We start from the raw sequence: 23976 nt of genomic DNA, 5'->3' as shown, positions 1-23976 counted from the left end.
TGTTCTTTCAGGATGAAATTTTCTAACACTCTCTATACCAGAGGTTATTCTCAAGCTGTAGCTGGTGCAAACCCCCCTTTTTCCCTGTAATGACACTGATTATCTTGCTGTTAATTTCTACCTGGTGGGAAAGTCTGATACCTAGAATCTTTCCTTCACACAAGTTTTTCCTAGCAGAGAGCCTGCTTTTGTTTCTCCTTGATACTGGCTGAAATAGCTGAACAAAATCTCAATATTTTGATGTCTCAGAGATGCTGACTGATCATCAGCATGGATCCTTGACTTTGGAACTTGCCTCATTTGCTGAATGGTATTCAAACCTACTCATTTTTTTCCTACTCACAGGAAAAGTGTCACATTCAATCTGTTGTCTGAATGTCAAGATGATGACAAGAGCTTGTGTCAAAGACAGTGATAACACTGTCAGTTTACCGCAACTTACTTGAGCTTTTTCATGAGAGACAATATAGGGGGATTGTTTGTTTTTGTTTGGGTTCTAAAGAAAGTGTATAAACATATACATTAGAGTTTTCTCTCTTCCTTCTCATTCCAAAACTAAGAAAGGTTTTCTGAGATTTTCAGTACATTTTAAAATTCTTATTACAAGATCTTTATTTACAGACTATATTAGGGCATCACAGTCTGTTATTGATTATTTTCAAAGTTATGTGAAAGAAACTGCTGACACAAACAAAATGCAACATATTATGGCTGAATGAATTTAAGATATTTGGCAGTACAGACGAAAATGAGCTGCTTTGGGGAAATCAACCCATTCATTTGCTACAATTGTGTGGTTTTCCTGTATATACCTGTTGTGTTTTTTGGTCCTTGTCTTTAAATAAGTGCATTAGTTTCTCTTGTGCCATGTTCACCTTGCCACACTGTCTTGAGCAGTAAGTACATAACAGCAGCATTTCAAATAATATTTCAGCTAACATTTCAGATTACAGAAAATGCCCTCCTTAGCAGAATGCCAAGTGTTGATGTTAGCAGTATAAACTGGTTTACTCTATTACTTTATTACTCTATTACTCTATTACTTTATTTTTTTAAAGACTAAGATAAGTAAGATTTTTCTTTTTACTTAGAAGTAAAATTATTAGTGGGCAATACCTAATGATGGCAAACATCGAGTTGAAGTTCTTGCATTCTCTGCAGTGCAGCGCTATCTTAATGAAATGCTTAATGATCTTCATCCTTTTCAGCTGGTTGGTTTCTCTTAGAATCTCAGAAGCCACCCAGAATGTTTCTTGATTTATCACCTCTTCAAACCTTTTTAGATTAGTGCAACCTGTTTTTGATTTGAGTTTAAACAAGTCATCTATGTATTCCGTGGGCTCGATATTACGGAACAGCTCAAAGTTTCTCATGGAGAGTTGTGTAGCCACCTCAACAGTACTGAGCTGTAGTAGGGAAATTTGGCTTTCCCTTAGTAACTCTTGGGCATCTTCATCTGAACAAAGAGTTTCTGTTTCCATGTTGTTCTTCAGGTAATACCTGTAAAAACAAAATTCAAAAAAAGACACTAGATACAATAGACCCAATTAGTGCTGAGAATTACAGCAATGATCCAGTTGGAAGCTGAGAATAAAATGAACTTCACCAGGCCTAGGTATTAATGAGATGTTGCGTAAGCAGCTATGTGTTGCAAAGAAACAGAACATTAAATAATTAAGTAACACTCCTTTAACAAGATTTTGACTTAATAAACCGGCATCATCAGCTTTAGCTCAGTCTCCATCTTACCTGCCACTCAGCTGTATCCTGTCAGCGAGCTTGGATAGCTGATCAGGAAGCCTCCTTTGCTTGATGACCCCCTCAGGTGTGACAGAGACCTCGCACAGTGAATAGGCATCAGGGGTTGCAGTCAGAGCAAATTCCCTGATGGCCTGGATGACCACTTCCTTTGCTGTTGTGTCCTTGCTGATCATTATGTAGCGACTTTGCTGGTCTGCCTTGAAAACCCGCAGAACTTGGTCTGGTAAGTCTGGAAAAAAATTACAAGCAAGTCATGCAATTTAGTAAGCAAAGAAAAATAAAAACCCAATGGTATAAGAACAGGCAAGTCACATTGAGTTTAACTGTTAGTGTTATCAGTTTTTAATTCAGTAAAAGTCCTGATGAAAAGCTAGACTCTTACTGATAAAGAATACCTTCAGTAAAAGCTAGTTCTATTAACATCCAGGAAAAGAAGCTAGTTAGGCTATAAATGGAGCAAGCCACAAAAATATGTTAATATTTTCAAAGTTTGGAAAGACAAACTAATGAGCATGAATATATTGAAATCCAGACCCACTAATCAACTGAATTTTGCTATTTATTACTGTATTATTAGAAAAAAAAAGATAAATGAAATTATACAGGTATCCATCACTAAGTTTTTTAACCTCAGGTATTTTTAACTGACAAGTATTTCAAATAATTTAATTTCTTCCCTCATTAGAAATGAGCTTTTCTAGTTTTGTGAGGCATGACATCTACTTATTTTTCTTTAATATGTTTCTTCTTAAGAATAATTAATTTTTTAGATCAAAGAGGTCATACAAGCAAGAAAATATATAATAATAAAAAGCTTTCTAAATGAAGGCTTCTGAAATGACAATCATGATAAAATAGTGAAAAAACAACTGCCAAATGAAAACATTCACTTTAGTACAACTAGATGTTTTTTTTGACAAGACCTGAATGTGCATAACATGTATTCAAGTTACTACAGAAAGCTCTATTCAGCAGCAGAAATCTTGTGACAAAAGAACAGAACTTAACACCTCCCCACTGCTCCTGCATATTTCCAAAATAATAATTTGGAAAGCATTAAGATGAATCTCTCTGATATGAGTTCATTTACATGCCACAAAGGCTTTTTAGGCTTTAATATATTATTTTACAAATTTCATGCAACTAAGCCTGTAATGTTTAAGCTCTCAGTAGTTTTTTTCAGCTTGAGAAGCACTAATACCAGAACACACTAATGCTTCTGGTTACATCATCAGTTATACATAAAGGATATCATTACAGGCCAGCTTTTAGCCCTTCCTTTGCATTCAAGTCAAATGCAGAAATACTTCAAAACAAGCAAGCCAATTTTGCCTTTTATCACCAACTCTACACTGACCCATCTTCCTTCAGTAATTAGTTGAAGAAGGATACAGAGCAGAATATTTTCTGAAATATTTTCTACATTTTTTGACATCTGGAGGAAGGCAGATGCCAAAGACACAGGCTTTTGGAGATGTTGTTAAAAACCAGACCCTTCTCTAGAGCTGGCTGCCTATTGCTGTTACAGAAATATTTTTGTTTTGCTGTTACAGAAATATGCCAAAGAAATGCTGTGAAGTTGAGAAGCTACTGTAAACAATACTAAGGTGAGAAATTGTTTAACAGCCCCTAGAAATAAAGTGTTTTGTGCAACAAGAAAATAACCTGCTCTGCTGGCTCACTGAAGTCAATATGAAGAAACGCAGAGGACAGCAAATAGAGGAGTCCCATCTTTGCACTGCATTTTACCACCCAATTTCTTGAGCTGCCCACCTATCAAAGCTGGGAGCAAAAGCTCTACACAGAATACACAGACGTCTGCCAGCAAGTGAAATGATTGCAGCTATAGCAATCATAGCAAGTAATTCAGCCCACTAATTTTTAAATAAAACACTTGAAGAGAATCATAACCACCCCCCCTTCACTGGTTTTCAAAAAGGGAAACTGGAGTGGCTGGCTGAAGAATGCAGTGCTGCATGATAGCAATCTATTCCCTTAGAAAGACTGTGAGGGGAAAGAAAAAATACCAGTGACTGGCAGTTCATCATTACTCTATTATTTTGACTTCCAATCAAATAGCAAAGGCAGCACAAGAAAAGAGAAATCAAAGTGCTATTGAACATTTAAAAATAAACCTTTAAAAGTATATTTGAGACAGCCCGATCCAATCAGAAGGGAAACTAAAATGACTCCTTGAAGATTTCAAGCTGTTCACACTTTCTCCTCAAAGACTACTCTTCTAAAAGGAGCAAGTTGTTTTACTTTTTATCCTGAGGGATATTTCTCAAAGCCTCAAAGGACAGCCGCTCTACCCATTTCTCTTTCTCCTCCAGTGCATTCAATTTCTTGCAAGCTGCCTCCATTTCCATCTTTAATTTAGACCAAGGTAGTAAAAGGAATTAAAACTGCAGGCTTTAATTTTTTCAAGTCTTGAAATATATAGAGATATAATTCAACTTTTCTATATACAATGCAACACCTCTAAAGCCCTTAAGGTGTATGTTCTTCATTTCAAGCTGCCTTTTCCTTCCTTTCCACACAGGAAAAAAAAATTGCCTGAGAATTACATTTAAAATATTCTGTGTGTGGACCTTCAGGCAAATTTTAAGGGAAAAAAAAAAACAACAACAACAACAACAACAACAACAACAAAAAAAAAAAAAAAACCAAAAAAAAAAAAAACAACCCAGAAAAAAAACCCAAAAAACCAAACCAACTTTTTTTTCTTTTTTAATAAGGAAGAAATACATTTTCTACAAAGACACAGAAAAACTGCTAAAACATTGGAGCAATGGCATTACATGATATTGATCTCCTTTCCTCAATGCAAAATGCGAACAGTTGAACCTTATTCATTTATTAAGCTTCTCTGAACTCCATCTATATTTGAAAGGTCTTTAAGCCTGCAATGGCTTTCCTTCTCATGGAAGTTTGTTCAAGCTGCATGAGTCAGCAATGCCCACAGCTCTAGAGGTTGGCCTCTTGCTGCACTTAGCATTAGGGGCACTTTAATTACCTAGAATTGTCTGGTCTAGGTAAGTGGCAAGCTAGAGAAAGGAATTTTCACCCATGTATAGAGAAAGTCCTGGTGAAAAGCTATGCTCTTACTGATAAAGAATAGCTTCAAGGTGTTGGACACTAGTCATTGGAGAAAATACAAAAAACTATCCACCTTCCAGGTCTCTCAGGATCAATCTTAGGCACTGGGGCAAAAATCACAAACCACCTCCTTGCAATCTCCTCTAGCCCTAAAACACTTGAGATGAAGTAATGTTCAATATCACAGTTTCAAGCACAATGATTGCATCAACTTAGCCAGTGTGTAGGCTGATATTTAAGCAGCATCCCTTTAGCTAATCCTTTAGGTAATGTTTGAAATCCCTCATTCTTAGGAGAGCACTGAATTTTCAGTTCTTTTTAGTAATTCTTTAAAGATTAGGCAAAAATAACCAAGTGTCTGCTGACCTACCATCACTGTATCCTGCTCCAGAAGCTATATTTTAATAGCAAAGACTTGGATACTTAACTCAGGAAAGGTTTCCCACTAAGAACCTTCCTGCAGCCAGATAAGAGCCCAAATCCCAGCCCTACCAGGAGCTCCAGCTAAACCGTTTTTATAAGATAAGGCTCTCAAGTTTCTCATATTCTCCCCCTATTTCTCCCTCATTCACCCCTGTGCTTTGATCCTCTCTAAATGTGTTCATTTTTTATCTATTTCAGAAAGGGATTTTATATTCAAAGAATTTGGCATACAGCTGTAGGGTAGGGTGACTAACAAGAAACTTTGAAACTCTGTCCCTTACAAATGTAGTACAAATTATATAAGTCAGTTCAGAAAAAGACTGAAATACATGTCTTGAGTCCCAGCCCAATGTCCTTTCCCTTTAGTATAAGCTAATGATCTGCTATGCCATTTGAAAATATTGCAGTCTTGTAAACAATGATCCATCGAGGCAAATTATAAAATACCAGGCAAAACAGGTCAATCAGTAAGAAGCACTCTGTATACAGCATACATGAAAAACAGACATCTATTATATGTGGGTGAAGTATATTGTAGCAAATGTAATAAATCCTCACGCAGGAATATGTGGCTCATTTGTGTATGACAGCAAACAGTTAATAAAAACTCGCATGCCTCTTCGGACTCTACAAATCCACACAAAAAAGCCTGAACTACAAAAGGAAATTAAAAGGTCAAGAACAACAATAAAAGAAGGATCCTTACCTGGAGTAGTATTAAAGTCTAAGATGCGGTGATGAGACTGCAGCAGGTCGGGATTACTGGATGACAGGGTTCCACTGACAGGTAAAGCAGGAGGAATGTGCTTTGTTTGCCTCAGTCCCACAATGCTGTCATCCTGAGACTGGCCAATTCCAATGTCACTGCATCCAGAAAGAAATAAAATCAGGACTTAGAGACATTCAGAGATTGGCTATACTAGAGGGATTCAGTGATGTCTCTATTGCTACATTTTCATACTTTCAATTGTTGATACAGCAATTGCTATTTAGAAGTCAAAGTTCTCCAGACAACAGGACTTGCTTTGTGAACAGTTCACTCAGAGTGACTCGATTTGCCTGCTCACACTGCCAGAAGATGCTCATCACTAAGCTCTGAGGAGTTGCTACGCTCATTTTTTAATGATTTTGGCCAATATGTTCATTCAAAAGGTGGTACACACCTTATCACTCTTGCATTACACCATCACCCAAACTTTGAGTAATACTGCTGTCCCCTCAGTGCTGTTTTCAGGCCTGGACTTCATAGATTTTTTACCCCATCACAAACAGGATTTGCAACTATATTTGTGTTGTTTTGTAGCCATACTATATAAGATCTTTCAATAGACAGATGAGAAAGGATCATTTGGTTTTCCTACCCTGTATAGCTTCTCTGAGTTTGTCTTCACTCAGTGTGACTGAAGTGATACCAGGTAAGGCTAAGCTAAACAGCCACACTTGGGTATACTCTTCAAAGTACCTGGCAGCTGTAAATAAAGTATTCTGTGATAGAGGTGAAGGGTTTTATCCATGAAATTGTGTAAGGCAGGGTCCCACAGGAGATCAGTAGTGCTAGATGGATCAGAGACAGAGCTATCATCATATTCGAGTAGGCACTGATTTGCTTATTGCTTTTGAGTTCATAATAGCGTGAAGCAGAACACCAGCCACAAGATGTAGAGCTGGAGACAGCCATTGAACTTTTCTCTAAATATACAGATCAAAACCCTTAATAAAACACTCAGAGGGTGTAAAATGTTGAATAGCAGTCATTATAGAAAATGAAAAGCATTAAAAATGTGGCAAGTATAGGCAAAGTCTTTCTAAAAGCCAAGCACATCTAAATCTGTATTTACACATTTAAATAAAACATAAACCAGAATTTAGACTTCATTGCAAACATTACAACTAAGTCAGTCTAGTAAATTAAATGATGCAACACAAATGACCACTTGTACCCTAACGTTGGGCACCTAAGCCTTTGTCTAGTGCTCTATCCATCCTTAGAAAATCTAAACAGAAGTAATAAAAGGCTAGATAATTACCCTGCTAGCTGTAACAGCACCAATATCCTTTTGTGCTTACTGATGAATAACTACACAGTGCACTCTTGTACCACTTCTTTAAGTGCTATGAATTGAACAGTAGTCTGGAAAGCTAGAACAGTATCTGAGCACTAAAGACATTTTTTTTTTAAATGATATGGACACAACTGCTTTTGAGAAGGCAATGTATGGTATTTCTCTGTGTTGTGCTTGGGTTTTCTCATTGTTTTGTTTCTAAAAAACAAGATAACTCTGTATTACCAGCACACTTTTATGAATTGTAAACCTCAAGCCATGAAAGTGTCAGAAACACTCAAGTCCACTAGAAACAGATATAGGATTCTCTCTTAATCAGAAGGTAAGTAAGTCTTTCACTACAACCAAAAAAATTGCCAGCAATCAATATCAGGTCCTTCAAGCAGGAACCACTTCACATTTAAAAAAAAAGTAAACAAAAAACCCTGCAGCCCTAGTACCTCAAAATGTTTTCTGGTGGTTCTAAACTACTGTATACCAGATTTCATAAATACTGCAAACAACAGTATTTTCTCTAAAATCAAATCAAATTAAGACAATGTGAATCTTATATTAATCGTTTTATTTGCATTATGCATTCCTTTTGCAGTTTGCCAGTTTTATATAATCTTATACCTATCCTGTGCATCATGACTGAAGCAGCTTCAGTAAAGTGGATCAACTCTGAAAATGTTAGGTTTAAAAGCAAAACAAGTGTCTAAAATTGTGCTCGAGTTTAAGTCTTCATATAAGAAATTGGAATTCATTTACTTTACACTCAGTCTACTCTATTTTTAAAACTTAAATTAGAACCTGAGCTCTAACCTATGCAAACAAGTCATGAACCCTAGAAAAATCAGAAAGAAAGAACAACACTAAAAAAAAATCCAGGTCCCATGATGATCTACTGTTAGGTAAAATGTTTTATTATGCCAATGAAAGAAGATTGTGGTTTTAAGGAAACAGCATTTCTATTGCTTTCTCTATGCATCTGCCATGCAGGGAGACAGCACATTAATTAATAAATAACTTTCCTGCTGAATGACAAACGGTAGATAATGAAATGACAGAAGTATCTGAATGCTTCTTCCCTCAGAACACAAAATCCTGTGCATCCCACTGCAGGACTGCAGAGAGGAGAGATGCAGGGGCTGCTGCTTTGTCTGGGATGCTGCACTATGGACCAGGTAGAACTTTACTAGAGAGGGAGGTGGGGATTGTGTTTAATCCTCTTTTGGACACATTGAGCCTACAGACCACAAAACACTCTCTGTCAGAAAAGTAAACAAAGAGCACCAGTGGAGATTGTACCTGGAACCCTTCAAGAGACGTCCCACAGACAGTGAAAAGATTTCCCTGTAGGTGCAGAGGAAATGGTGCTGTTTGCTCCACTCGGGAAGTTATTTAACCTTGTTGAACTAAACAGTGAGACTGAAGGAAAGCATTATCTCCTGCTCAAACTGATTCATCTCTGATACTGATTTAATGTCTCATGAAGTAGACAAGCTCCCTCTAAGAGCGACCTCATTCTAGTTTAAAGATTGGTTTTGTCTGGGTATATTCTCAAGGCACTGGAGCCTTCTGCAGTCTTCATACTCAAAAACAGTGGACAGTTTCACCTCTTAAGCCAGCTGAGTCATGAATTCTTTAAATGACTCCATAAATGTTCTTACTTTAACTAAAGAGTAAATAAGCTTTTTCACTCCTCTTGATTTTCTTATATGCAAAAACATGAGACTAAGTAAAGTCCCTTAATATATACAACACCAGTAATTAAAAGGAAGAATGAGATTGATGCTTCTACACAATAGGGGAAAGAAAATCACAAACACGAAAGTCTATAGCTACAGATCTCTACATAGAAACTGTGCAGACAAAAACCACCGAACGTCAACAGGCTTTGCAGACAAACTGCTATATATAACACATAAAGTAGAGCTAGCAAAAAGAAAATAAAATAGGTCAAGTTTTTCTGAATCTTACCCAAAGAGGTCCCTGTACAGAAAAAGTGTAAATATGAAAGAAAATAAAGGAAAAAAAAAAAAAAAGAAAAATCAATATGAAAATTTAATGCAAATGCTATGAACCATAGTGACCAATGTAGAAAAACAGACCTAAGTATGCACAGCTCATCAGAGAAACAAACATGCAAGACCAGTTAAATAAAGGAAAACATGCTAAAGACAAACAACTCAGAAAGAGTTGGATTTACAGATTCACCTCTATTGAAAGGTCCTGCCATCAATTTAAGAAACATCCATTATTTGGATATAATAATTAATATTAATTTAATAATTCTATTACTAGCATTCTCTATATAATGTTTCAGAATAGTTTTCATTTAGTAGGCAATATCTAACATCAGTTAACCAAACATTTTTAAGTAATGGCAGGAAAAAGAGCCCTGCACTTTAAGTACAAGTGTCTTTTTTTAAAATTTACATGGAATAGTTTCTTCCTTAGTGGGACACAGGAAAGAAAAATGCAAGACAAAACACTGACCACACAACTACCCTCTACAATTCATTTTCCCACCATCAATACCATTTGCCTTGGCCAAGAACCAGGTTCCCGTAATATCATATAAAATTCACTCTTCTATTGTTGCCAGCAATTTTCAGAACTCTATTTCTAAAATGTGTTCATAGAATAAAAGTTATCAGATAGCATATTTAGCTTTCATTAAAAAAAATACAATAAAAAGCCACACACAATTCCATCAAAGAACTCAAGTTAAAATTTTAACCTCTCTCTCCCTTAGAGAAGTACAGAAAATTTCTTATAGACCACTGGAATGTGGGGATACATTGAAACCATAGCTCATACCAACCCATTGCAAGTAACCTGCTTGCAGAATTATTTTGAAATAATTTCAGTTAATAGTCCTCTTAAAAGAAAAAGGGAAATGACATAAAGAAGTATTTGTGTATTTGTGTCATTACTTGATCTATAAGAAACAAAATACATCTAAATTGATGTCAGGAGCTGCGCTGTTAGCAGTCTATGCTTGTTCAAATATTCAGAATGGTTTTTTTTCTGCTATTTTTTCAGATTTAAACATGATTTGTATTAATAAATAAAAAAGTATAATCACAAATTATAAGTTCATTAGGAATTCTTATAATTTAATGCAGAGGAAATATTTAGGAGGAAATAAACTCACTTGTATGGTTTCTGAGGAAGAATGCTGATTCGAGTCTTGTCAAGTATCTTCTTTAATTTATTTCTTCCCCCAACTGTGTTGGCTTTACTTTTCTTATTTACTTTTTCTAATCCTATTACCTGCTCCACATCAACAGCAAGGTCAGGGATGGAGTAACGACTCGCCTTTTTAATATCACCAATTTTAGGCAGGTGGGGAGCACCATTTCTTTTTTCCTCTGACAACCTTGTTAAGAGTTCTTTAAAAACTGCACAGGACAGAAAAAGGGAGGTAAGAAAAAGGACAAAAATGTAAAAGAAAGGTCTGTGCACAAGACCAGTTTAATATTGATAATTAAAAAAAAAAAAAAGATTAGGATATTCTGTCAATTCCAGCATTAAATTAATTTAGGTATAAGCTTCAAAAACATTTTTACTTTTAAAAATTAAATTCATTTTCTGTAGTATGAATCAGAAAATCAGTTAATTGGCCCAGCCTAGAAGAGAAATACACAGGTGCCCACATGGTTACACGGATGGTATCAACAGAAGGAATTTGACTTTTTAGTCTAAAGACAAAGGCTTCTGCAGAATAGCAGCATGTATAAAAAGAGCACATTAGACAAAAGTGAGATAGGAAAATAAAAATTAGAAGTAAGTTTTAAACAGAGAGGCAGCAACCAAAGCTTTCAGATGGACAAAAAATCATTAGCAACAGCATCAAAAAAAAAACCAGAAGGAAAACAGCAACAAAGTCATAAGGAAAATAAAGCAGGAGACTACTGAGACACCTTGGATGTTTGACAGGGCTGTTGTATCCATCTGCCAGAAATACAAAAAAAAACCACTCATTCTCCCTCAGCTCCCCAGCAAAGAGTCATTTCTGAGGCAGAAATATCTGATAAATTTGTGAATTAGTTCTACTGCAACTTTGAGCCTCAAAAAAAAAATAAATCAAACAAAACTGAACTGGAGAGCAAGCAATGTATTCTGAGTGTTAGAGGAGCTCTCCATACAAAAATTGGAAAATCCTCTGATGACTTGATTTGTAATAATAAATGAAAAGTGATAATTAAAACTAAGGAACTGTAGAAAAACATAGGAACGAGGGCAACTAAGTAAGGATGAGTATTAGGGGCTATCTTTTACTGTTTTTTCTTTCTCTAATATCTAGAGGCACAACAAATTACCAAGAGACTTCAAAAAAGCTTGAAGGAAGACACAAAAGTGGAAGAGAGTAAATCCAGCCAATAACTGTATTGTTGAATAGGACTTAAGAGGCTGGAGAGAGAAATTAAGTACAGATAAGAAGATGCTGTTGAAAAAGGAAACTCTCCTTTTGGGATTTTTGGAGAAGAAATTCTGCATGCAATACACAGGAAGTAACTGCTCTGGGACTATACTGTAATCTGATTTCAGTATTTGCAATGGAGCCACAAGATAGAAAAATTAGAAAAACACTTCTGAAGAAAGGAAGAAATCAGGTTTAATCTTTAATATAGTAAAGCAACACATGAGATTCAAACATCCAGTGTGAGGAGGATAGTTACAGAACTTACGCATAGAGAAATGAGAACATCCAGGTAAAAAAGCATATCCAAATATATTAAGAAATTTCTTTAATTATTAGAAACAACTGAAATATTTGAATCCTTACTGCAAAGAAAAAAAAAATCCCCAGGAAAAAGATTTAACCACAGACTTTTGGAGATAACCTAGGTAAACTAAATTTTCAGTTAGTGCAGTGATGTGCTGTGGTAATATTCTGCCCTACTTACTTGTGATGAAGAACCTGATCCTGAAAGAGATACTCAAGGAACACATCACTAAATTGTGTAAGTAATCCAAGTACCCAGTGGTAAAAAATCAAACCAAACCTCCAATCTATTAATTACTTATGATGCTAATTGAGGTCCTGAGCTGCTTGAAGACTCTTCCATGTGTACTTTAGTACTTGTTAGAGGGAAATATGTAGAGAACAAATACAGAGGGTAGCAAGAATCTTTTCACCTAGCTGTCAGGAAAGGTTGTAATAGCCTTGAGCTTGTTACACTTAGAGTGGGCTGAAAAACTACAAGTAAATTCAGCAGACAGAATAAGACCACTGATCAGCTGAAATGCCTGAAGAGGCTTCTTTCTTGAGAGAGAACTAAACATTATATACACAAACAGGTTTTTTAAGTTGGAGCTATAGTTCCTCTTAATCAAGAAGCGTACACTTGTGAGAGGGAAGTCACTTCATGTTAAATTTCTACTCATAAATTTTTCTTTGCAATTATGAATCAAGGTATTTTAGGCCCTTCATGTTTCCTTCTTCTATTCTCTCTAGTACAAAAGGGTTTCAAACATAACTATTTTAAACTATAAAAAAAAATTTTGATCTCTATCAAAACTAGAATGAACAATGCAGACAAACTTACCAAATAAATTGGTTTTCACAGTGATAGACAGATGAGTGTTATTTCTAAGGATTTCCATGGCTTTTGTCAATTGAATGTTTTCAAAGTTTTGGCCATTCACTTCCAATATCTAAAATTCAAACAAATTTGAAAAATTTTCATGTAGTGAAGAGAAAGGAAACAAAACAAAAAAAAAAAAAAATGGGGGCAGGGTAATGGAAAGACACATTTTAAAATTACATACCTGGTCTCCACGTTTCAAGCCTGCTTCTGTAGCTTTGCTACCAAAATCTACACTGTCAACAAAGATTCCAAATCCCTTTTCTGACCCTCCCAGCAAGATAAAAGGCAAAGGGGCTTCTCGAGATGGCTTTGTTAAGGTTATCAATCTTCGTTTAGCTTTAGCAGCACAAGCAATATTTAACAGCCTCAAATGTCCGCCCATTTTCTATAAGAGAAAAGCATAGTAAGTTATATATAACAATAGCCTGGTTATTCCCTGTTATCCCAAGTTGTCAGAAAATACCCTCACTCTTACCTCCCTCTCCAAATTGTTCTCAAATTCTTCCAGAAATCGAGTCATAGCAGGATCTCCTTCAAAATCATTGAAGTGATTGTTCACCCACAACAATACTACCCGTGTAACCTGAAAATTCATCAATATTATAAATATATTGCTGGAATACTCAGAACAACACTACTGCCAAGTCCTTTAAGAATACTGGTCATTAAAGGCCCTGTAAATTTTCACTGGAATCTTAAATAATACATACACACACACACACACACACACACGCATATATATATATATACACACACATCCAAATCAAACTTCACTAATATGCAATTATATATCAGGAGAATAGAAAAAATTATCAAAATTGATTTCACGTGTATAAGCAATCATATATGCTGTATTTCATAATTAATGCTGTAAGTCAGAAAACACTGGCTGTATCAATTTTTAAGTAAGGAATAGTGCACAAAGGTAGAAGGCAACAAGGTAGATCAATTTCTGACTTATAACAATTTCCTGTTCATGTACATTTCCAAATCTGCTTAGTTCTCCAAGCACAGGATCACAAAGCTTACAATATGGCATTATTATTATGATTGGTTCTTGAATCTCCTAAGTCTTTAGATGTGCCGCCATTAACTTAATTTGGCATTTACCTCTGTAAAATAACTACTGTATGTTTAAAGAGGCAGGAAAAACAAGATATTGCAAGAAGCATGAAAGAGGTTTTAATAGAAAAAACAGAAATTCCTTTCCTTAGAGCCAATCTTTCCCATTTACTCCTCCTTTTTTCCCTCCACTGACTACCCCACCCAAGCAATTATGATGATAGAGCTGAGAAGAATCTTAACTGGTATTTTACAGCTTCTTAGGAAAAAATCTAAAGAAATACCATTAATTAATACTAATGAAGGTAAAACCACAAAATAAGAGCTGTATTTTTTAAAACTATATGCTTTTACTATAATACTCTCTCTTTTAGTATGCGATTTGACCTGGAACATCAGCAGCATTTGTCCTGACAAAACAAAAGTGTTTTGGTGTCTTGAATTAGTATTGATTCATGCTATTTTTAAAAAGATGCTGAATCCAAAACAGTTGTGCCACTCAATGCTACCTCTAAAATACAGCTGCATTTCTTCTTTTATGCTGGGAAAGTAAATCAAGTAGGGATAAATCTCTAAACATTTCAAAACCTAACACTTAAGAACAAAGGCTCATACAAATTTTTTAATCAGTTAGTGCTAACCCCTGCGCATTCTTTGTGTCTGCACAAAATCCAATCCTCTGCCCCATGTGCTAAAGGTCTGACACTAGGCATGCAAAACCAATCCCTGCTACCCTCGAGGTTTCTAAGTAATTTTCCTTTTTCCCCGCAAAGGAAATTAATTCAGAAGAGCTGCTGAAATTAATGACCAAACTAACCAAGCACTTCAGAACTCTTCAAGTTCAGATTCTAACTGAAGGCAGCTAGCCAGCTCTACATGCTGCAGCTCCCAGCCACAGGAAAATACTTGAGATTTCTGCACCTTTAAAATTGAAGATGAACTTCATTCCTGTTAAACAGTTTTGATATTTTTCATTGCTGTGGATGACACTGGAAGATCCAGACAATGTCTGGTTAAATTTAGGGTAATTGCAGATTATTAAAATTGTCTGGGAAGTTGCAAGCTGTACCACGCAATGTATTTTAAACTACTGCAGTGACAGCTTCACTGTCAATGCTGCTTTTAAAGTTGGGACTTACTCATCTACACTCAGAGGACACTGAGCTGAGAGGAATTGAATGCTGACTTCCAGAGGAATGCCATTATTTGTGTCACAAATCAGGAAAAGCATTAAAAGAGGATTAAAGCTGTAAAATCAAGTAACTTGCTGCAGGGCAAAATCATTGCTAAGGCTGGATGTCCAGTGTCCCACTCTGAATGCTCCTGAGTACTGATCATCCCCAGAAGTTTTACTCACCCCTTTCACTCCCCTTACTGCCTACGAGCACCCAGTACAAAACAGCCAAAATCTTCCAGATTCCTTATTCCCTACTTGCTTATCTCCTCTTGTCCCAAACTGTTCTCTGCCTCCTGTCTTTCTGTCAGTGCTGCTGGAGGTCAGAAAAGGCTGGTTATTGAGGCAGCAGAACAAAGAGCTGTTCTGTGTTCAGACTGATACAAGCAACTGTGCTGGCTCATGCTTTTAGAGGCTGAGGGGATTGTCCATTGGAGGACAAGCAACATAAATTTAAAGATGAACTCTAATATTATAGCTCTGAACAGTATTAGCTGCAAAGCCTACCCTCAGTCATATATAAGATCCTTCCTTCAAGGCACATTTCTGGAAGAAATTTCTGGAAGAAAGACCCAGATTTAAATAAAAGCTGAAAACCAAATTTCTCTTTCACTCTACTAATATAATTCCCATGGTTTCAAATTCACAAAAAGAAAAGGGCATCTGTAATTTTTTACACTTTTTTAACATAAGAAAAAGTTGCATACAAGAGAAAATAAAGCAATATGGTTTGAAGCATGATAAAGCCTCAATGGCCAATGTGCCAACACTGGATGTGCCTTAGTCTTCCATCATGGAAATTTTGTTTAGGGAAGAAAATATCTGATTGCTTTCTTGTATTTGGGTTGGGCTTGGTGGCTTTTTTTTAATGCTACATAAAGCACAACAGATTTTTAATAATACATGAATTTTCTATTCTGTTTTTAAAAAAATCCCATTTGCCACATTGAATTAACTAGCATTATGTACAGAAAAACATAGAACTTAGTTATATGCTCAAGCTTGGAGACACAATAAAACTATACTGAATTACATTAAATAAAAATACTATTGGAAAAAAACCTTCCTGTACACCTGCAAGCAACTAAGTTGTAAAAACACAGTAAAGTAAAACACAGGCAATTTACCTTGCATGAGCACAGTAATATTTAAATAAAACAAGGGGAAAATGTCCTTAGTTTTAGCCATTAGAATATATCACCAGCTATTTGTATCTTATTCAATTTAGTTATTCTCTCTAAAGTATATTTTATTCTTATTACCTTATATTTCAATTCAAATGGTAATACATGATTTGGGAGATTTTTACCTTATCCCTGAGGCTGGGGTCATTGAACCACTCCAACAACTTCTTGCCCACTTCCATTGGGCTGGAAAGAAAAGTCCTATATGTCAACAAGAAGTCTTCTATAAATGTTGGGTCTACCACAGAGTGCTCTTCCACCAAATGCATTGTTAACCTTTCAGCTGTTCCCTATTGAAAGCAAAAAAATTGAAAAAATCATAGTTATTAACACATTTTCAACACATGCAAATTTGTTTTCTTGTAACATACTGAGGACTCATTACACTAGAAAGAATGCTGACATCCATTAACTGATGAGCTTAGCAAACATAATAGCTTGACTACTGTGTTAAGAAATGTAAAACAAGTGTGTAATTAATCTCTACAAAAATCACCTAGCTGTCAACATGCATAATTATTTTTAAAAATCTAGAAATATTAACAGTCCATTTTCAAATATTTACTTCTACAATGTATATCTCAACTGATCCTGCATCTAACTTGCCAAGTTAAGAGGTCTACAGAACACAGACTTTTTCAAGAGACTCTCTCTTTTCCTTTTACCTTGATGACAATGTGGCCTTTTCTCGTTCCAGTGCGGTCAAGCTCCCTGTGCTCCTTCACCATCACAATCTCCCCTTCCTCTTCTACCTTCTGCATGTTCTTTTCCACTTGATTGAGGATGCGGCAATAATCTTGCTGGGCTATACAAACAAACTGGAAAGAATCATCGCGCACCAGTGTCAGAAGGTTAAATCTTCAGAAGAATATTTAGATTTAAGGTGCAAGTACTCAATCAACAGACAAGATAAAGTAGCTCCTCAACCTGCAGAGAGCCAAATTTGTTCTTCCAACAGTTCAGCTGTAGCAAGCAGATGAACAGATGAACAGGCACAGTACTGCCACTATAATCCTGCACTTAGAGGAGGCCAAGATCCATCAGAGCAATATGATTTAGTATTCCCAGCCATTTTCATTCAGCTGCTTTGACCTCCCCACTGCTGGAGATGAAGCCCAGCTCTTTTGTGGTGTTCAGAAGAGTTAAGTGAAAACTCAGCTTTTATTTTTTGTGCCGATTGTTTTGGTAAATAATCTTTTTTTATAGCTATTTTATTGAAGTCAATTAGTAAGAAAAATAACATTTATTAAATTAATTAGTGCAGGCACAAAGAAAGAAATTACTTCTTGGCTTAAAGCATACAGCAGGAAAATTATTTTCTACAATCATCAGTTCAGCCAAGAATAAGTGCAAGAATAAATATCTTAGGAAAGCTCCTAATACCTACACTATGCAAATATAATTAAGACCAACCATTACAAATTAGAAAAAGATTACATTGTACACAAATTGCGTACAATTTGTCTCTTTTGGGGAGCAAGATTAAACTGCCTTATTATGTGAATTTAGGTATTTAACAGAGAGGAGCAGTGTTTATTATAATTGAAAAGTTATTAAATCCTCACATGCATACTTAGGACAAGGGCCCAAGAATCAGAGACACTACTTTCTCTTTAAATTCATTTACACACCATTTCATTTTTCCAGCAGCTAGTAGTAACTGAAACAGAAGTCCCACAGTTTGGATTTGTTGAAAACATTACCCTAATGAGAAACCATTTATGTACATTTTGGGAGTTAGATGGGCAGCCTAAACCAGGTGACTCTATTAACATATTTTCACCCCTTTCAAAGGTCATCTACTTGAAACTAATTAACCATCAGGACCAAGCAAAATGCTTGATTCACCCATGGTTCTGTTATTTTTTTTATGGATGGGAATAAGTAAATAGCAACCACATAACCAGATTCAGCCAGTAGTTTTATGCTATGAAAAGCATTTTTTACAACTGACTGCTTGTATTACAGCAAACATCAAGGCTTTTTCCTTGAAAGGTCGGATTAGCCAAAATTAGATCTTTCACTCAAACCACGGGAGACAAAGTTTGTATTACTCTGATATTCTGTAGCTGAGTTGAGTAAGGCAGAATAGCTATTAGCTGCAGAAGGAAAGGAGCCTGTCATGGCTAATGGACCTTGAGATCCTACTAGGAACATTGGAAGCAATGGATGTATGGCTGGTGGCCCTCACATTCTGGAAAAAGCATGTAGAGAAACATCTTCATGCAAAATGATCCTTTACCCAGACAAAGAAAACTCCATTTCCCAGACTGTGGGTATGCAGGAGCCAAACTGCCCAACTACTGTCCATGGTTACCCACTGGATATTTTACATATATTCAGTTTAAAATAAAACTGGGTCTCATTATAGAGTTGTACTACACCTATGAGGGTGTGAATTTGCATGTACCACAGACACTCTACCTGGCAGTCATCCACTTTGGTTCTCATCACTCCTTTCATATATTCCTTTTCCATGGTGGGGGAAACACCAAAACTGTTCCCCATGCATAATATCTCTGTTCTTCCATCAGGGTATGTCACCTCCACAGAGCCATTCAAAATGACTGACCAGGAATCCAGCTACAAATCAAACATTGCAGGATACATGAAGGCCAAATCACTTAACTTTTTAATATCATACTACACAAATACAACTCTCACGATTGTTCTAAAGCGAAAGTTATTTTTTTAGCACCTATTAAAAACTTTACAAGCTCATTTTCCTTAAATGTACAGCTATTTCCAGCTCAAGAAACTGGGATCTTAAGTTCATCTTTACTATTAAGAGGTAATGAAAGTGGAAAAAAAAAAAAAAAAAAAAGGAAGTTTTAAAGCAGCACTTGAACACTGACATGAAGTCTCCAAATGAGCTCAGATAGGCAGGAAGCATTTTGTACAGTAGAGAGAATGTTTTCTGGTTTTATTGCTTAAGAAAGGAGTGAGAGCTTAAACAAAAGCTTTCAGAAAATTCAGAACAAAAACAGTCCTGATTTACCTGAATGTTGTTTTTTTTTTCTTTTTTTTTTTTTTTAAGTAACAAAAGAGGACCTTAACTGTGTGGAATCTGGGATGTTTGGTATAATAGGAGAGTCAAAAGCAACTTCTACTGACCTCTTCCCCATCGTTCAGTACAATAGTTCCTGCTCTCTCCACAACTGCAAACACCATTACAGCACAGAGTTCTCTCCTCACTGACATTGTCATGTTGGCAAAAGCAGGCAATTGATGCATGAATTCCAGTAGTTGTTCTGAAGGAGAAAAAGCCCACTGAGTCGTGCATGTCAAAACAACAAAGCACAGTAAAGACAGTTCTTCAGCAAGATGCCTGAGGCTGCTTAAGATAAAGCTCTGCACAATCGTTTCTGTATACTAATAAATCATGTACAGTGGCCTGTTTTAATTACTGGGTATTTTTTAGACACAGACTGGCTGGTCATATCATCTATAGAAACCCTGCAAAGTAAAAGTCAACATAATGGAAGGATTGTAATGTAACCAAGAGCTCTGAATACAACCAATGATATTTTTAATACTCCAGTCAGGGCAATAATTTCATTGTGACTACAACTATATAAAATACAACAAGACAAATTCCACAAAACTGAGCAAGTTGTTTGGTAAAGCCAACACCTCCTAGTCTAGGCTTAACAGTAAATTGTACTTGATTATTGTCTGGTGGTTTCACAAAGTTCCTCTCAGATGGACCAGACAGGATTACTGTCTTAAAGGTGACTACTGCGGCTCTCTCTTCTACATGCACTTGAGTTGCACTTGTACTCAACAGTGAGCTTCCTGTATTTTCATTTGTTTTTGCTGTTCATAACTACAGAACTCAGTTTTAGCAGTCCTGCCAAGTGATTATATGTCTAAAAATGTTTTTTGCATCCAGTTTGATCTAAAATCAAACTGGATTTGAACTGAAAGAGTTCAATAGGATCCAATCTTTTCCCTAATTTTTTATTTACTCTGAATCACAGAAAGGTTTTGGTTAAAAGGGACTTCCAGAAGTCAGCTGGTCAAACCTGCCTGCTCAAGCAGAGCCACCTACAGCCAGTTTCCCAGGACCATCTTTTGACTATCTTCAAGGAGGAATACTAACACCTCTCTGGACTAACCTCTCCCAGTGCTCAGTCACAGCAGAAAAAAAGCATTTCCTGGTGCTCTGATGGAGCCTCCCGTGTTTTAGTTTGTGCTCTTTGTCCTCTCACTGGGCACTACTGGGAAGACTCTGGCTCCATCATCTTTACACCCTCACCCCAGGGTATTTCTACACATTAATGAGAGTCCTCTGAGCCTTCTCCAAGCTGAACAGCCCCAAGCTCTCTTAGACCTTCCTTGCATAAGAGATGCTCTAGTCCCTTAATCATCTGATAATCAACCTTAATCATCATTTAGTCATACTTCAATAAAAGAAAAATATCTCCCCCAGTGAAACAGATTAGATAAAAATTTGGATTCTAGTTCTGCTTTGCTTTCAATGTGTTTACTTGTATGTTAACATAGCAAATTAGTTTGATTAGATGCACATTTATGTTAAGGTTTTAAAGGCTCCAATGTTTCCAACAAATGTCAAGTCACAATGTCACAACTGACAATTAAAAACATACTGTGAGAAGCAGTGTTGACTTTGCCAAGGTTCTGTCTGTTTTCCAGTTTTCAATGACACCTCCTTCATAAACCTGTTCTGATATCAATTAGAAGCTAAAATTTGAGATCAAAAGGGCCAGAAAATAATAGGTTTCACCCATATTATATGTGTTTTCCTTACTTGTTCACATTATATATTTACTTATATGAAAAACAATAATAACAAACACCAAACTTACCAACTACAAAGGCCAATGATTAAAATAAAACCACAAGCTCAAAAATTAAGTTTTTGGAGGTAAAGAAGAACATGTTCGACAACATTTTAGTACATTGCAATACTTACCAATGTCATCATCTGTCCTGTCTATTGGGTCTTTCTCCAAGCAGTCTCTAACAATATCCCTACTCATCAAAGGATCTGATGCCCTTTCAATGTCTTCTTCATCATCATCATCCTCAGAATCCACTGCTGTCTCTGGCAATCCACTGAGATCCATATCACCAGCCTCACTTTCTGTAGCCTAATTAGTACATAAACAATTAAAAAACATTCAAACGTGTTCTTTACTGCTGCAGTTTTCTGGTTAAATGTACAGAGATTAATTCTATCATTTAGCAGATCACTCCAATTTATTCAATATTTTTATTCTATATTGCTTTTTTCTTTATGTATCTTTTTAAAACAACTAACAATTAATCAATCCAAACCCACTGTGTTTAAATACAACTTTTAACATTTGTTTCAGTCAGTCACACATACAAAGGATTCAAAAGACATTACTTAATCTGTGGGTCTTGGGGGGATTTAAGGTTATTACATTTCAAGCAACAATGTCTTGGACTGTCAACTGAATATGATTTTTTTTTCAATAAACAGTTTTCATTTGACAATTTCTGTGCTCACCCCAAATTTACATTTTAAGACACTTAAGAAAGCAATGTAATTTTAAACAGATAGTTTGGGGAAATGAGAACAGCATCAAAATGCTACAAGAATTTTGCTATTTCTCAGTCACCTAGAACTGCACTTTCCTTTTACAATTCCAGTTGAACATGGTTAAATATGGCTTTCGTTTGCTGATAAACTGTCTAAGAATTTACAGATGCAGAAAAAATGCAAAGTCATTGCTTAAACACCACAGATGGACTACCCAGAATATCTGCCAAACTTAACCTCTTTTAAATTGTATTAAAATGAATGAAAACATAGTCCAGATATAGCTTGAGGTCATTAGTACAGCACCCAAAGGTAAATATATTTTAATGATTGAGTTTGAAGACCGAACACTTTAATAAATCCCACAAAGATTTGTCTGTCGTGGCTGATATGGCTGCTTTTTCTCAGAACCTGATTTAATACCACAGCAGCTGCCAAGGCTCAGCTATGACAATTTTTAAGGAAATGCAAGCTTCTAATAAACTTTAAGCCATAGCTTGAGAAATCCAGTTTCACAGGCCTTAAAGGGATGGTTAGCTTCTGAGACTCTGGGACCACACAATGCATTCACCTCTACTTTAAAAATAATACATGGGACAAACACACCTACTAAAGCTTGTTTCATCGATCTCTCAGACTGGTGAAAAAGACAACCCACAAAACTAGGTCACTCTCTGAACACAGGGAAGGTAAGCGAAATTGCATTGGTAATTTTGTAGAATCATCTCCGCTGTTCCTGCCTCCCTATCTGTGGCTGACATCTGTTACTTTAATGCCACTATACACAGCTACCTCATGAACAGCAGCATATGGCTGGAGATGGATCAGGGGCAGCTAGTGAGAGACTTAAATGCTTCTGTCCTACAGCACAACACAAGCTTTGTAACTGGGCCTTGTTAATATAAAAACGCATGAGAACAGTATCTATGTAAAATTCAAATTATTCTCAGTTTGTGGTTTTGGCTTGGGTATTTTTTAGTTGTTGTTGTTCGTTTTGGGGGTTTAGTGGCTTTTTTGGTTTTGCTTTTGTCAAGAAGAAATGTTGCTCATTTTTTAACCAGGATAAGGAAAGATGTTACTGGCATAGAAACAAATCCCAAAACATAGCACAGATAGCAGTATTTTTATGAGCAGGCTTACTGTGTTTAACATGCACATTCCCTGTGATACATTTGAAACAGCTGCTGTAACTAGTCTTTCAAAATAGCCTTCATCAAAAGTGACTGGTTGAAAAATTAGTGGTGATGAGTCAGTAGACACACAGCTTATGACACCAATCTGTCAGAATCTGAAGTCTCCAGCAGTGACAATTCCAGTGACAGTGGGACTGATTCACAGTCAGTTCTGCAAACCTTCCCATCATTAACAAGTGCCCCTCCTACCTGCCCAGATTAAGCTCTCTCTAAATGCAGAACTCAATTTAGTCACACAATGCTAATATAGACGAGAAACTTCCACCTATTGTACAATATCTGATTATTAAAAGATAAGTTATTTTACTGTCTTAGAGCAATTAAACAAAATTGGAAAACTCTTGAAGCTCTATTATCAAGAAGAGTTGATGCTATTTAAAACAAATTCTCACACTGAATTAAATGTAACTTTGGACTCAGAAAACACTTTATAAATACTACTAAATGCTACAAGATTTCCCAAATATGATCACTATTTACACTCACTGTTTCTTTTTTTTTTTTTTTTTGACAACTGAAGTTATTGGTGCATGGAAAGCAACTACATCTAACCATTGCAACAAAGAAGTTCAGTATTGAATGCCACAATCTACAAAGCAGTAAGAAAGTCTGTTAAGTTAGGACACCTTTAAAAACACCTTTTGAGGAAAAAAATTACATGTTTTCAAACAACTTTCTGAAATTGCTATGATCATGCAAAAGATAGCAAAGAAAGACAAATGTAGCCTTTGTGCATGACAAAACAAAACAAAAACCAAACCAAACAAACCCAACCCCCCACCCCAAACCCACAAACAAACAAACAAAAAAAAAAAACCAGAAAACTAAGAAAACCTGGAGGGCTCCTTTTGTTTATACATCACAAATAGCATTTTTAGGCTTAGTAGCAGCATGAATGATATCAA

At 36.0% G+C, this 23976-nt stretch overlaps 1 protein-coding gene across 2 annotated transcripts in view; it reads right to left on the bottom strand.

Moving 5' to 3' along the window:
• Window positions 1–23976, bottom strand: part of RAPGEF2 (Rap guanine nucleotide exchange factor 2) — a 185625-nt gene that overhangs the window by 17076 nt on the left and 144573 nt on the right. For both annotated transcript variants that reach the window (XM_053975949.1, XM_053975950.1), the window contains 12 exons: window positions 21285–21462; window positions 19463–19599; window positions 18773–18931; window positions 17014–17166; window positions 16474–16638; window positions 13404–13511; window positions 13110–13313; window positions 12887–12995; window positions 10489–10735; window positions 5990–6147; window positions 1750–1990; window positions 1117–1500 (listed from right to left, as the gene is read on the bottom strand). In XM_053975949.1, coding sequence (XP_053831924.1) covers window positions 1117–1500; window positions 1750–1990; window positions 5990–6147; window positions 10489–10735; window positions 12887–12995; window positions 13110–13313; window positions 13404–13511; window positions 16474–16638; window positions 17014–17166; window positions 18773–18931; window positions 19463–19599; window positions 21285–21462 — 2243 coding nt within the window. The remainder of the gene's footprint in view (window positions 1–1116; window positions 1501–1749; window positions 1991–5989; window positions 6148–10488; window positions 10736–12886; window positions 12996–13109; window positions 13314–13403; window positions 13512–16473; window positions 16639–17013; window positions 17167–18772; window positions 18932–19462; window positions 19600–21284; window positions 21463–23976) is intronic.

The sequence above is a fragment of the Vidua macroura genome, chromosome 4, assembly GCF_024509145.1.
Source record: "Vidua macroura isolate BioBank_ID:100142 chromosome 4, ASM2450914v1, whole genome shotgun sequence".
Classification (NCBI taxonomy): domain Eukaryota; kingdom Metazoa; phylum Chordata; class Aves; order Passeriformes; family Viduidae; genus Vidua; species Vidua macroura.
Note: the sequence above shows the minus strand (reverse complement) of the source record. Positions and strands in the feature narration are given on the sequence as shown.